The 14,532-nt window shown below is 34.7% G+C and overlaps 1 protein-coding gene across 2 annotated transcripts in view; it reads left to right on the top strand.

Annotated features, from left to right (window-relative positions):
• The window catches only part of USP6NL (USP6 N-terminal like), a 185,441-nt gene that overhangs the window by 25,344 nt on the left and 145,565 nt on the right, over window positions 1–14,532 (top strand). For both annotated transcript variants that reach the window (XM_090266505.1, XM_090266506.1), the window contains one exon: window positions 1,924–2,010. In XM_090266505.1, the coding sequence (XP_090122631.1) occupies window positions 2,007–2,010 (4 nt within the window). In that variant the 5' untranslated portion in view covers window positions 1,924–2,006. The remainder of the gene's footprint in view (window positions 1–1,923; window positions 2,011–14,532) is intronic.

Raw genomic sequence — 14,532 nt, 5'->3', positions numbered from 1 at the left:
TGTTGTGGTACTGGTGAAGAGGTGAGGGGATTAAGAAATACAAATAGGTAGTTACAGAATAGCCATGGGGATGTACAGTACGGTATAGGAAATTGATTAGCCAAGGAACTTATATTCATGACCCAGGACATGAACAGAGGTGTGGGCATTGCCTGAGGGAGTGGGGAGTGCTGGGTGGAGGGGGTCAACGGGGGAAAAATTGGGACAACTGTAATATTATAATCAATAAAATATAATAAAAAAACCCCAAAGTACTTTGATGTTGCCATTTTGAAATTTTAAGTTTAAAATAAAAAAATTCTGATCTATAGTAAACAAAACAAAAAGTCACTGGGCAAAGAGATTAGACTTTACAAATATAAGTAAATAAACTCCTGGGTCATCTGTGAACATATCATTTACTTTTTATATTTGTAACATGGGCTTGCCTTCTCATGTCATCATTCAGGAACATCACTGAGGAGCTAGCATGTTCAACCTTGTTGTTCCTGGGAGGGCAAACAAATCTAGTAGCTCAGTGAAACCCCATCCAGAAAGTGTACTCATAGTGAGAATCTTTCATCATGTATTCTAAAACTAACATGTAGATAATATGTTTTAGATTTTCCATATAACTTCTCATTTCCTTTGGGATCATTGGGTTATTTGGAAATGAAAATCATTTAATAGTATCTACTGCATGGATAAAGAGGAAAGCTTGTGGGGTGGGGGTCAAGGGTTTATGTGGCAACTGAATATATGCCACTGCTAATTATAGTACGTGAGCCATACTGTGCATATGGAATTGTAAGTTTGAAAATTTATACTTTTCATGTATTTTACATACATAAGTATATAGATGGGGGAAGCATTATTTCTTCAAAAAAATGTTATCCTAACTTGAATATGTTTCAGAAGCAGAGGTCCTTAGCATTATGCTATTTTCTTAATTGGTTTAGAAAATAAAGTAACCATCATTTCTTGTGATTACAAGAAGTAGCTTATCAGTTTATGAAGGAAGCTACACATTAAGTAGCACAAGTGTAAATTTTATATCTAATATGATCTTATTTTTGGAATTTCACATATTTGATTTGGGGAAGTATTTATGCACCCACTAAAGATAGCATTAGTATTGATTTATGCCTCATTTAAAAATAATTAACCAAGAAAGATTTCTAATGTAAATTTTAGCAAAGGATTAAGTATATTTATACTAATACAGAGTGATGTTTTGTGATATACCCAAGTGAAAAGAACCAAATACAAAATTTTGTATGTAGTGCTTATAAATTATATTTAAAAAGTGCTTACCAGAAAATGCCTTGAAAAGAAATATGCCCCAAATGATTGGGTAGATGTAGTAGCATTGTGTTGTGATAGAATTTTTTTTGTACTTTGTTGTTGTTTTCAAGTTTTTAAATCAATGAGACCATATTACTTTCATAGTGAGGAAAATGTCCATTTTTAGAGAAAATCTATAGCAATAACTTTTGTGATCTTTATTTGGCGGTGTATATAAATCATTTATATGCAATTGAAATAAATTTAGCAGGTGTGATGTGCTATATTTACCCTAGTTGAAGTGCTTTCTTTCTATGAGTTATTTATTTGGTAATGGTGGAGGGAATACATTTTTAGTAACATGGGTTAATATTATGTTTAATAAGATAAAGGACATTTTAATTAGTTTCCGTGTGGTAATTACTTGATATGTTTTATTTACTTTTGAGGTAACTTCTTACAGAAAAAGGGAAATATGAATCTAATCATGATGTTCTAAAGATTAGTTGCTAATTTTTTATATGTAGATGACACCAAGGGGTTGTTTTAGAAAGAGAAAATTTTGAAACTAAATTATTTCCATCTTCTTTTAGAAAACTTAATTTTAAATACCTTACAAAATATGATTTATTTCTCTTTGTTTTTTTTTTTTCTCACTAGGACATGTATTCCTCCAGGAGACCTTGGACAGCAGATTTTGGTTTAATATCTGATTGGGACAACATACAGAGACGTTTCCAGTCATGAGTGAGTGTTCTTTATTTCATTTCAGTGGTCTCAGGAGCGTTTGTGGTGTTGTACTTAAAAAAAAAAGAAAAAAATTGTTACTGGGCCAATTGGAATTCTGTCACTTCATCCAAGAGATTGAATAATCTATTTCAGCTCAGTACTGTGCACTTGTCTCTATTTAAACAAGGAGATACTTTTTGATGTTTGGTTTATTCTAAGAAGTTAGATGTGTTAAGGATATCGGTGTCATTAGCTTCTTGGCTGATTTATAGTTCAGTGGTCTAAAATTTTCTGTTGACTGGTTGTTGGAAAATGACTCATTAAAAATATGAGGAGGGTAAATTGCCAGTAGACCTTAATCAGCAGATATTTTTTTGTGTTAAATTTGATCATTGTGTAACATGGGTTAATATTATGTTTAAGCAAAAAAGTGTTTTGTTTTGTTTTTAAAGGATAAGAAAAGTCTCTTTATCCAAGTCTTTGATTGAGCAAGGAACCAAATCTATTTTATAGACCTACCAAATCTGATACAGATTTTATCTTCTCAGTTGTATATGGAATGCTTGCTGTCATTTCTACAATTTCTGCTTGTGAACAGAACTGGATTTTACTATTTTGTGTTAACTGTTTACTTTTAGACAGTGAGGGAAGAGTTAAGATTTTACCCTGTCGTAACCCTATGATAGCTTAGATGTACTTTAAAAAGTACAGCTTTTGTGATTATGAAAATTTTGGGATGGAATGAGCATTTCCTTATTGTAATAATATTAGGGAGTTTAAAGTTTTTCACATATTATTCATACTGTTTGTACAGGGTTGGACAAAAGTAGGTTTACAGTTGTTTGTATGGAAAATAATACAATAATTAATAAGTAATAATACAAGAATAAACTGTTTTGCATACTCACAACTGTAAACCTACTTTTGCCCCACCCTGTATTTACCTTGCTATGACAGGAGTAGCTTTTCTTATCAACAATTTAAATAATTAGTCAATTGATGAATGAAAATGAAGTTGTTATTGTAAAGTCTTTGAGTGCTTTCTACTAAGAATTATATTACAAGAAATAAGTAGCCTTTGACTTTTCAGACTTTTCAGTTGTGCACATTTTCAGTGTTATATTTTGAATAAACAAGGGTAGTTGCTAGATGAGTTAAAATACAGATAAAGAAAGAAGCAGCTTTTGTCATTTCAGCTCCATTCAGATGCCGTTTTGTGAGAATGTTTATCTGATGCCACAGCATACTGGTGGGCTGCAAGAATTTTTAAAATATGCAGTACCTGACTATTTGGTCAGAAGCACTGACTTCTTTTGCCTTAAATTGTTAAAGAAATGACAACAGCCAATGTAGCAGTAGTCATCTGGTGTGAATTAATCAAAATTATACCTACCTTTTTTGTGAGATTGGCAAAAATATATTTTTGGGTGTGCCACAGAATTTTAGTAATTAGTTTATGTGTGCCGTGAGATGAGAAAGTCTGAAAATTGCTTATCTAGTGTAAAGTGACAGCTCTAGTAAAGGTGGCGATATGAGTTTGTGAAAACTAAGAGAATTGCCAAGATTCTTAACTTAAAAATGCTTACGTTTTTGAAATTTAACTAAAATTTGTTTTACTCTGTTAACATCACTGTTGTAGATGGTGAATTCTTTGAGGACAGGTACCATGTGTCTTTCCTTTTTGAGTCTCAGTGTCTGAGGCTCTTGTCTTGTACACAGCTGCCCTTAAGGACCCAGAGCCCTGTGGCGACCAAGGCAGAGGGATGGTGGCTTCTGAACCATTACAGCGTTTTATTTGTAAATTACAATGGTTGTATCTCATTTGCAAGATTTTAAATTGGTTCTTTTTTATATCCACTAGTTCTTTTCTTGCCTCTGATTGTTTTTATTTAAAAAATTTCTGGTTCTTTTGTTATTCTTTTACCTCATTATGAGTCTACCACATGCTTATTTTAAAATCTTTTTTAGATCACTGGGTTATTTTTAAATTTTATCTCCAGTGAATTTATATTGTGGTTGTTGATATTGTTGGTGTTTTCTTTGTGTTTTCTTTATGTTCTGTAACTTTGCAGGCACTCTCTGATGGGAATTTTTTTTTCCTTCCCTTATGTTTCTCTCTGTCTTATCTCTTTTTGTGATTTTCCCTGCTAGTCTAACAGATTTACAGTTGCTTCTTGTTTGGCTTTCGAGTTCCCAGATCAGAATAAGGTGTTGTTAATGGATGACAGACCTGTCCCCACGGTGACGTTGGGCATGTCACAGACTCAGTCACTGAGTCAGCTGGCATCAGGTCAGCAGCTTCCTGAGCTGTAGCCTCAGTGCAGTTAGCAGAACTCCTTTTCAATCTGGTTTCATAATCAGGGGGAAGTGCCACCCCCGTTTCTGGTTTTAACCAGAGTCTGGCTACTACCCCTGTTTCATGTGGAACCCTCATATTTACAGTTACCTATAGGATTAGCTTCCTACTGCCTTTTCCTGCTTTGGGGCCCAGAGCCTAGCAGACCTCTTGGCTTCAGCTTGGCTCACACTTTGTGTTCCTGTTAGAGTTATGATCCATAGAGATATTTAACATGTTTTGGGGCATAGGTATGTTATTTTGGTCATTTGTTTTTATATTTATCTGGAATTTCTTCGTGTTTGTTGCAAAGACAGGGGAGCCATAAAGAATGAACGAATGCCATTCGGAGTTTAACCACTGGCATTACAATAAAGCCCAAAGTCCTTACTTCACATTTAAGATTAAAAAGAAAAATCAGTTTCTACTTAGTTCTCTAGTTCCTAGAGTTCCTCTCTGTCATCTTGTACCACTTCACTGGTTAGGTGAGTCCCATCGCACTTCCTCTCCACAGCACTTTGCTTGCCTTATTCTGGCACCTATCATACTGTATTAAAATCACCTGCCTATTCATTCTAATCTAATCTATAAGTTCCCTGAGGGCACAGGCTTTTATTGCTAGTGCTAAACTATTCCATGTGTTATTTGTAGGTGAAATTTGAACTATTGCCCTGAGAGAGAGAGAGAGAGAGAGAGAGAGAGAGAGGGAGAGAGTCATAAGATAAAGCATTCCAAGTAGGTGGAGCAGTATAAGAGAGGCATGAAGATTTGACTACACAGAGGCGTTAGCAAGTAGTCGAACAGTCTGGAGTATAGAGATAGGGCCATATACATTTTCCAGGAATCCAGGAAGTTTGGAATTTATCCTGTAGGGCTTTAGGAACTATTTATGGATTTCAATTAGGAAAACACCTTAAGATTTCATTCTGCAAAAATTACTCTGATAAATAGACGTTTTTGTAAGAAGTAAATTAAAAAGATCAGTTACAAGCAGTATTTCCCTTTTCTAGCTTTGTTCTTAGTTTTTAGCTCTTTTCGGGCTCTCTTTGAAATAGTCTATGAGTTCTCTTTCTTGTTCTTGCTGATTTGATGATTTTGCCGAGTGATAGACATGATCCTTGAGTAGACCATGTAACCATAGCTAAGGGGATGTTCTTTTGGTTACATTATGCTGCAGTTTCCAGGGAGTGGAAACTGAATATATCAGAGTTCCTGTTTTGGAAAAAAAATGACTAGAAAAGCAATATTTTAAAAATAGGAAGATACAGCCCTGACCAGTATGGTTCAGTTGGTTGGAGGGTTGTCCCTTAACTGAAAGGTTGCAGGTTTGATTCCCTGTCAGGGCACATACCTAGGTTGCAGATTTGATCCTGGGTTGGGTGCAGTGCAATCCCAGGTCTGGCTGAGCAATCCCTGGTCTGGTTTCATGTGATCCCCAGTCTGGGTGCATCTGAAAGGCAACCAACCAATGGATACTTCTCTCAGACATGAATGTTTCTGTCTCTCCTCTCCCTAAAAGCAATGAAAAGTCCTCAGCTGAGAATTAACAAAAAAGAAAAAGAAGACACCTCATTAACATCCAGATAGAATTTCCAAACCTAGATTTGGGTGATAATGATACATAACTAAATAATTTTCAGTATTTCTCTAGAGAGAAGAAAGGTTGGATATTTGTATGTGTGAGTGTTGTTCTCCACAGGATCTCCTAAGCCTTCCCACATCATCAGCTGTGTAGGACATGCTTGTCATTAGCTGTGCAGCATGTGTGATAAACTGTTGAAGCTGTTTGGGGCTTGCAGGTGACTGGCTCTGACACCTCAGGCCAGGCTGCCCTTTGTGTCCAACTGCCCTGCAGGCTGAGGGGATACATTTCTCCACACACCCTGAAACACTAGTTGGGATGCCCTCACTATAAGGCCTAGAGAATTTGTTAAATGCTTTAAGATATTTTTCAGCTTTTAGTCTAGATCTTTATAAATTCTGAGGCTCAGTATTTATCTCATGGAAAATGTATTATATGATGCTACTATGATATTTTGCGTTTCATTGTGAATGGTTAACCTTATTACAATCCACAAAAAACCTTTTTATTTTCATTGAATTGTTCTTGTTTTTCTGTACTTGCATATTTTTCTGTATTGCTTAGCACTTATCAAAAATATTCAAAATTCTGTTTTATTATTAGATGGTGCTAAAGATGAAGTAATGTTGTATTTAAAGTGTGACTCATTTGAAGTGCACCTCTTAGATCTTTAATGGAGATTATCACAAGAGTGGTTCATGTAATGCCCAACAACATTTAGACGATGATTTTGGTGGAATATGTCTTTAAAAAGCCAAAAAGAAAGCACCAGAAAACAAAATGATTAATTAGGGTACTACTTAATTTTTTCTTTCCAAGTTTTAAGTTAAAAAAAGTAAAGCCTATTTGCTCTATTTAAAAAAATTTTATCTTTACTTCTGTATTTTATTTTACTTTCTTCAAGAAGGGTTTGTTTTGTAACTAATTACATGACATATTTCCTAGGAGAGTCTTTCTGGATGTTAATTCTCTTCTGACTGGGCAGTCCAGGAGTGAATCTATTATGTTGGAGTGTTTAATCCTGGCCTTTGGCTTAAATAATGGAGTTTTTTTGAGGTCACTTCTGGATATGAAACATTTCTCATTGATCTGAGGAAAAAGTAATGACAGTAGATAATTTGAAATGAAGTGTGTTTGTCGCTTTCCAGCAGAGGAGGAGTAAATACCTTCATTCACTGGAGCAGGTACACTAAGAGTTCATGCTGATGTGAAGAACAATTTGTTTTAACATTTGTGAGAGCATGCAGAGTCATAAATAGTTAAGTAGATTGCTAAACCATTTATTTAATGTTATTATGCTATTATTGTTCAAAAGCCATATTATTTATGTAACTTTTGTAGGCCTGCCATTAACATTTTTCTTTTAGATCTATAATATATTGCATAATATAGATAAACTTGGTATATAAATCAACTTCAATTAAAATTGTTTAGTACGACATGAACCAGGGTACTTCAAATGATCTTTTATTCTAGTTTTAAGATACACTATTCTTATTGGAAATATTTTAAAATTCCATTCTGAGAGAATAAGTTGTCCAGCAGCCATCTTCTTCCAGTTCCTGGAGTCTTAGAGATCTGGGTTGGCTTTGCTACTAACTTTGCATGTATGTGGCTTGACTTCTGTCTTTACATGTCTCCTTATGTTCTACCACATGCAAAGTAAGGTAGAATATATAATATCTGCTTAACTATAACTTAATAGAAGGTTCAAAAAACAAATATGTATACATGTATTAAGTTTATATACTTAACAATAGTTGGTCTTGTGTATTTTCCTTAGGCAATAACTTTCTGTTATTTTCTTTATATGATATATAGATGTAGATGAAGTATGATGTATTTATGTATTAGGAAAGTAGGAAGTAGGTATTACCAGTGTTGGAAGAACATTGCAAATTTGTTTACTTGTAATAATTGTGGCACAAGAAAATTTGAATTTGATTTTCAAATGTGCTTGAATTTGTTTTAACTATAGTAACAGAAGTTTCTATGATGAATGATTGATTTGGTTGTTAAGATATATTTCATTGGCACGCTGTATTATCGGAAATCTTGTTTCTGGTGGTAGAAGCAACCGAGAAGATATATAAAAGAAGGTTTCCTTACTGCTAACTACGGGGAAATCTTAATTGCTTTAGAACTCCTTTGGATAAGGAAAGATGCTGTCTTTGTCCAGACATGGAAACAGTGGGCCATTGTAATTAAAAAAAAAAAAAAAAAAAATCAACCTTACACCTTTTATAGGAACTTTGTACCTATATGTACCTATAGGTATATGTACCTGTATGTAGGGGGAACTTTGCCCAGGAAGAAAAAATAGCCCACCCCAAACTTTCAAGGTACCCAGACTCACTTTGTTAAAAGGAACTCAGATCCAAATGATTACTTACTAAGAGTATCTCTGCACTTAAGAAAGACACTTGAAATGTTTTATTTTTGTTATGAAAGTGGAGTCATTACTCTCTTTCCCTTAAAATGTGATGTAGAAAATGTTAGTCATTGGAGCTTTTAGTCTCCCTGGAAAATATCAATATGCTTTTCAGGCTTAGTGCTGAGCTGCATCCTGATGGGAAAAACAATGTCTACATCTGCAGCTTGTTCTTAAGCCATTTTTTTCCCTTTGATTACTGTGTATCTTCTCAGCAGGTAAAATTCTACCTTTGATTTCATGAAATTCTATCTTTTCTTCCCAACCAGTCCAACTTTATTCTTTCAATAGGATCAATTCTTTATTTGTGTTTTAAATTTCTGAATATGTATTTTGAAAAATACATATTATTTATTTTGGAACCATTTGAGACTAGGTTGCATTTACTATGCTTCTCCTCTATCCATTTTGTATTTCATTGTGTAGTTCTAAAGAACAGGACATTCTCTTATGTAACTAACGTAGAACTATTAAATAGATTTAGCTAGTCTACAGTTCTTTTCTCCAGTTGATAGTTTCCCCAATAACGTCCTTTAGAGCAGTTTTGCTGCTCCAGGACAGGATCCAGCTGAGTGTTATTCACACAGTGCATTTAGTTGTCAAGGTTTTTCAGTTTCCTCTAATCTGCAACAGTTCCTCAGATTTTTTTATCTTTCATGATATGGTGTTTTTGAAGAATATAGACTAGTTCTTTATTGTCTGAGTGTTTCTCTATTGAGATTTGTCCTACCATGTGTGAGTGGTTTAGGGGCGGGCAGTGTTCCTTCAGGAAAAGAAAGGAAGACTGCCTATTGATCTCTCTATTTCCTTCCCATTTAGTTCTTTAGCAAAAAAGATTTCCCACTTCTTTAACTGAAATAGAATTCAAACTTCTTGCATAAGAACAGGATTTATTGTTCTGCTTTACTAGTTCCTGTCTTGCTTTTATTGCAACGGCCTGAGAAAGAGGGCAATGAAATATAGAATATTTGATGACCTTGAAAGTAGACCTTGGCTTTTATCAAGAGAAATTCCTTTTTGCACAATTTCTGTTTTGAGTTATGTTGACAAAATCTCAAGATGTTGTTGAACAAATACTATCAAGATATAAGGTATAGTACTATTGAATTGTTTTGTAACAGTAAACCAGCTGCGGCTCTTCATATATAAATTGAGATTGCTTTACTAAAGATAAGCTTTTCTCATTATGTGGCACCTCCTTGTTAGTAAATTTTCTTCAGCTAAAAATAGAAGAAATGAACATATCAAGACGATCATTCTCATTAGGTTTTAGAGATTTATGGGTTATATTAGCATTTAATGTGAAACGTCAGGATACTTAACATCCATAGTTATGACTCTTAAAATTTTAATAATTGCAAGGTGTATTGAAAGCTAGAAAATGAATTTGGAATATTAGGCAAAATATAAGAGATTGAAATATTGTTTTTTAGACAACTTTGAGACACATGATGCTATAAATTAATTTCTTAAAATGTTTAAAGAGTGATGTTTGAGTTAATTTTAGAACAAATTTAAAGGAAGAGATTATGTAATTTTGAATAAATAATAATTATATTTTTATATTTTACGAACAGATACTTAATGAGCACCTCCACATATACTGTGTTGGTCTTTGGGAATATAGGCAAGAACAAGACATGACTCTGGGCCTCACAGCTATTGGGGAAGACAGGTACTGCACAGGTAGCACACTATTATTGATACAGAAAGAAAATGCAGGAGTTTGCAGGAGCAAAAGAATGACCCGCAGGAAGGGCAGGAAGACCACCATTAGAAAATCATTTTTCTGTTGAGGCCTGGTTAAGGGAAAATGAAAAGGGAGAGGGTTCTAAGCAGGGGAACAACATTTGTGAAGACCTGGAGTTGAGAGGTTGATATTAAAATTAAGAAATTAAGGAAAATTCAGCCGGTGTGGCTCGGTTGATTGAGCGCTTGACCTGTGAACCGAAGGGTCGCTGGTTCAATTTCCAGTCAGGGCACATGCGTGGGTTGGGGGCTGGGTCCTGGTTGGGGGCATGTAAGAGGCAACTAATCAATATTTCTCTCAAACATGGGTATTTCTCTCCCTCTCTTCCTCCCTTCTTCCCCTCCCTCTCTAGAAATGAATAAATAAAATCTTGAGGAAAAAAAAAGAAACGAAGGAAAATTCAGCATTGGTTGAAGTAGGTGTTTGGAGGAGATTAAGTTTGTAACTTTGGTTTCATTTAACACTCAACTGTTGCCTTCATTTTATACTTAATTTTACCTAATTGTATCTAAATCTGCTCTCTTCATTTTCCCCAATCCACACCCTTTTGTTTTAAAGTATAATATAACTTTAAGCTATACACATTTTGGAAATGGGGGAAATATTAAGTGTAACCTCACTATATTAAAGCAACCATTGCTTTTTTTGCATATAACCCTCTGGTATTGCCCAGATAGTATATATTTTATATAATTGAATTCATAGTTTATATGCGATTTTATATTTGGACTTTTAACATTGAATTGTGTTTAGACAGTTGTATTTCTGTAATTTTTTTTATAATTAGAATTCACAAATATCATATTCCTTAAAGGTAATGATGAATCATTTCCCTATATTTTGGTTATTTAGGATGGCACAATTTTTAAAAAGTATTTGTGGAGTGAATGTCACTGGTGAATTTACCCCTTTTCTTAAAAGAAAAAGAGAACCAAAACCAGAATTAATTTCTTAGGCTAAATTTATAATATGGAAATGTTTTTGTCTATGTCTTTGGGTCTTAATTAAAAGAGGAAAGAGGAGGTGAGAGTTTGGGTCCCAGAAGCAATCCCCTAAGATACTAAGGGAGACCTGAGTTAAATTTTGGGGGAGTCAAAAGTTAACACATGTGGATTTTCAACTGCATGTGGATCGCCTCCTCTAACCTCCATGTTGTTTAAGGGTCAATTTACTATGTTTGGTCTTTAATCCACACTAATTTTCTATTTAAGGGTACATTCTCCTGTCATCCTATACTTACTTGGAGAAGTCATCTCAATTGTAATCCAGTAATTAATTTTGTATGTGTTTAATGCTAGCTTCTCTTGGTAGAATGGGAGGAGTTGATCACTCCTGTAATAACCTTCAACTGGTACTGTACCTCTAAGGTATCTACTGGACATTAGGCACATTAAGTGCTTGTTACATTTTGTATGGATGAACACAATTTTATTGCCTTAAAATGCATTTATGGTTTGCAGTCAATACATTCAGATTTTCTAGATATTGTGAAATATATTGGGTAATATATTTTTATTTCTCACATTTGTGAAGCATATTTTGCACATAATTACAACAGTTTCACTGAACTACAGAGCTGCGAAGTTTCTTGGTTGCTTTTTATAAGTAAAATGAATTGCCCTTTGGTAAAGTATTTTTAAAAATTGGTTTTGAAAGAACTGCTAACTTAATTACATCAAGTATTTCTGTTCATAAACAGTTACTATCATCTAATATGCTTTGAGATTATGTGAAAGAAGGATAATGTCTGTCATCCATAAACATATATTGTGTGGTTCTTTCCACATCCTACGATTTCAGGACATTGTGAGGGTAGTTGATTAGTTTTTGATGTTAACTTTCATTTATTTATTTTTTAAATAGTTTATTTTTTATTGTATTTATTCCATTACCATTTATCCTCCTTTTACCCTCTTCCACCTCCACTGCCACACCCCCTGGTGATCACCACACTGTTGCTCATGTCCATGAGTCCTTTTTCTTTTTTCCTTGATTTCTTCAGCCCCTCCCCACCAGAGCTGTCAGCCTGCTCTCTATTTTGCTTGTTAGTTCAGTTTGTTCATTAGATTACACATATAATTGAAATCATATGGTATTAGTCTTTCTCTGACTGGCTTATTTCACTTAGTATAATGTTCTCCATGTACATCTATTCTGACGTAAAGGGTAAAATTTTTTTTTTTTACGGCTGAGTAGTATTTCATTGTGTAAATGTACCTTAGTTGTTTTATCTCCTCATGTATTGTTGAGCTGTTTCCAAATCTTGACGATTGTAAATAATGCCGCAATAAACATAGGGGTGCTTATGTTCTTTCAACTTAGTGTTTGAGATTTCTTAAGATTAATTTCTGGAAGTGGTATTGCTGGGTCGTAAGGTAGTTCCATTTTGAATTTTTTGAGGTAACTCCATACTGCTTTCCACAATGGGTACACCAGCCTGCATTCCCACCAGCAGTGCACTAGGGTTCCCTTTTCTCCACATCTTCGCCAGCACTTGCTGTTTGTTGATTTATTGATGATACCAATTCTGACAAGTGTGAGGTGATATCTCATTGTGGTTTTAATTTGAAATTCTCTGATGATTAGTGATGTTGATATCTTTTCATGTCTATTGGCCATCTGTATGTCCTTGTCAGGTCCTCTTCAGGTCCTTTGTCCATTTTTTTATTAAGATTGTTTGTTTTTTTGGTGTTTTATAAGTTCTTTATAAATTTTGGATATTAACCCCTCATCAGATGTATTATTGGTGAATATGTTCTTCCACTCAGTAAGTTGTCTTTTCACTTTGTTGACAGTTTACTTTGTTGTGCAAAACCTTTTTAGTTTGATGTAGTCCCATTTGCTTATTTTTTCTTTTGTTTCCCTTGCCTGAAGAGATATATCAGAAAAACTATTGCTATGAGCAATATGCGAGATTTTAGTGCCTATGTTTTTGTCTAGGATTTTTATGGTTTTGAGTCTAATACTTAAGTCTTTAATCCATTTTGAATTTATTCTTGCATGTGGTGGTGTAAGAAGGTGGTCTACTTTCCTTTTTATGCACTTATCTGTCTAATTTCCCAACACCATTTATTGAATAAACTACCTTTAGCCCATTGTATGTGATTGCTTCCTCTGTCAAATATTAATTCACTATAAAAGTGTGCGTTTTGGGTTCTCTGATCTGTTGCATTAATCTGTGTCTGTGTTTATGCCAGTGCCATGCTGTTTTGCTTACTGTGGCCCTGTAGTGTAGTTTGTTATCACGTAGCATGATCCCTCCAACTTTGTTCTTCTTTCTCAAAATTGCTGTGGCTATTCAGGGTCTTTTGTGGTTCCATATACATTTTTGGAATATTTGTTCTAGTTCTGTGAAATATGTCATTGGAATCTTGAAGGAATTGCATTGAAACTACAGATTGCTTTGGGTAGTATGGACATTTTAATGATGTTAATTCTTCCTATCCATGAACACAGGATGTGCTTCCACTTACTCCTATCTTCTTCAATTTCTTTCTTCAGTGTCTTACAATTTTCCAAGTACAGGTCTTCTACATCCTTGGTTAAATTTATTCCTAGGTATTTTATTCTTTTTAAAGCAATTCTGAATGGGATTGTTTTCTTAATTTCCCTTTCTGATAGTTTATTTATTGGCATATAAAAATACAACTAATTTCTGGTATTAGTTTTATATCCTGCTACTTTACTGAATTCATTTATCAGTTTTGGTAGTTTCTTGGTGGAATCTTTAAGGTTCTCTATGTGCAATATCATGTCATCTGCAAATAATGACAGTTTTACTTCCTTTCCAACTTGGATGCTTTTTATTTCTTCTTCTTGTTTGAGTGCTGTGGGTAAGACTTCCAGTACTATGTTGAATAAGAGAGGTGAAAGTGGACATCCCCACCTTGTTCCCAGTCTTAGGGGAACACTTATAGTTTTTCCTCATTGAGTATGATGCTGGCAGTGGGTTTGTCATATACGGCCTTTATTATGTTTAGGTGTGTTCCTTCTATTCCCACTTTGCTGAGAGGTTTGTGTTTTTTTTTAAATCATAAATGGGTTCTGGATTTTATCAAATGCTTTTCTGCATCTATTTATATGATCATGTAGTTTTCATCTGTCATTTTGTTTATGTGGTGCCCTCCCTCCACTGGAGCCAAGGGTAAGTGCCTGCAAATGAAATTTTGTGTTTGGCCATTGAGAGGCTCTCTGTGTCTCTAGCTCTCTCTCTGGTAGACAGAAACCCTGATGCTTTTCACAACCAGATGTTATTTGAGTTTCTTTGCTGGTTCTGGTGCTTCAGCCTGGAGAGCCCAGCTTGGGATTTAGACCCCACGCTTCTGTGGGCGAATCCCCTGGCTGCTGAAATATCCCGCTGGCACTTCAGCTTCTGCCCGTGGGAGCCCATCCAGCCCTCTAGCTCCTCAGCACTTCCTACCAGTCCTGTGGTGATGTGATTT

The sequence above is a fragment of the Furipterus horrens genome, unplaced genomic scaffold (genome assembly GCF_987537825.1).
Source record: "Furipterus horrens unplaced genomic scaffold, mFurHor1.1.pri manual_scaffold_2, whole genome shotgun sequence".
Taxonomy (NCBI): Eukaryota; Metazoa; Chordata; class Mammalia; order Chiroptera; family Furipteridae; genus Furipterus; species Furipterus horrens.
The sequence above is the reverse complement of the archived record's forward strand: the minus strand, read 5'-3'. Positions and strand labels throughout refer to the sequence as shown.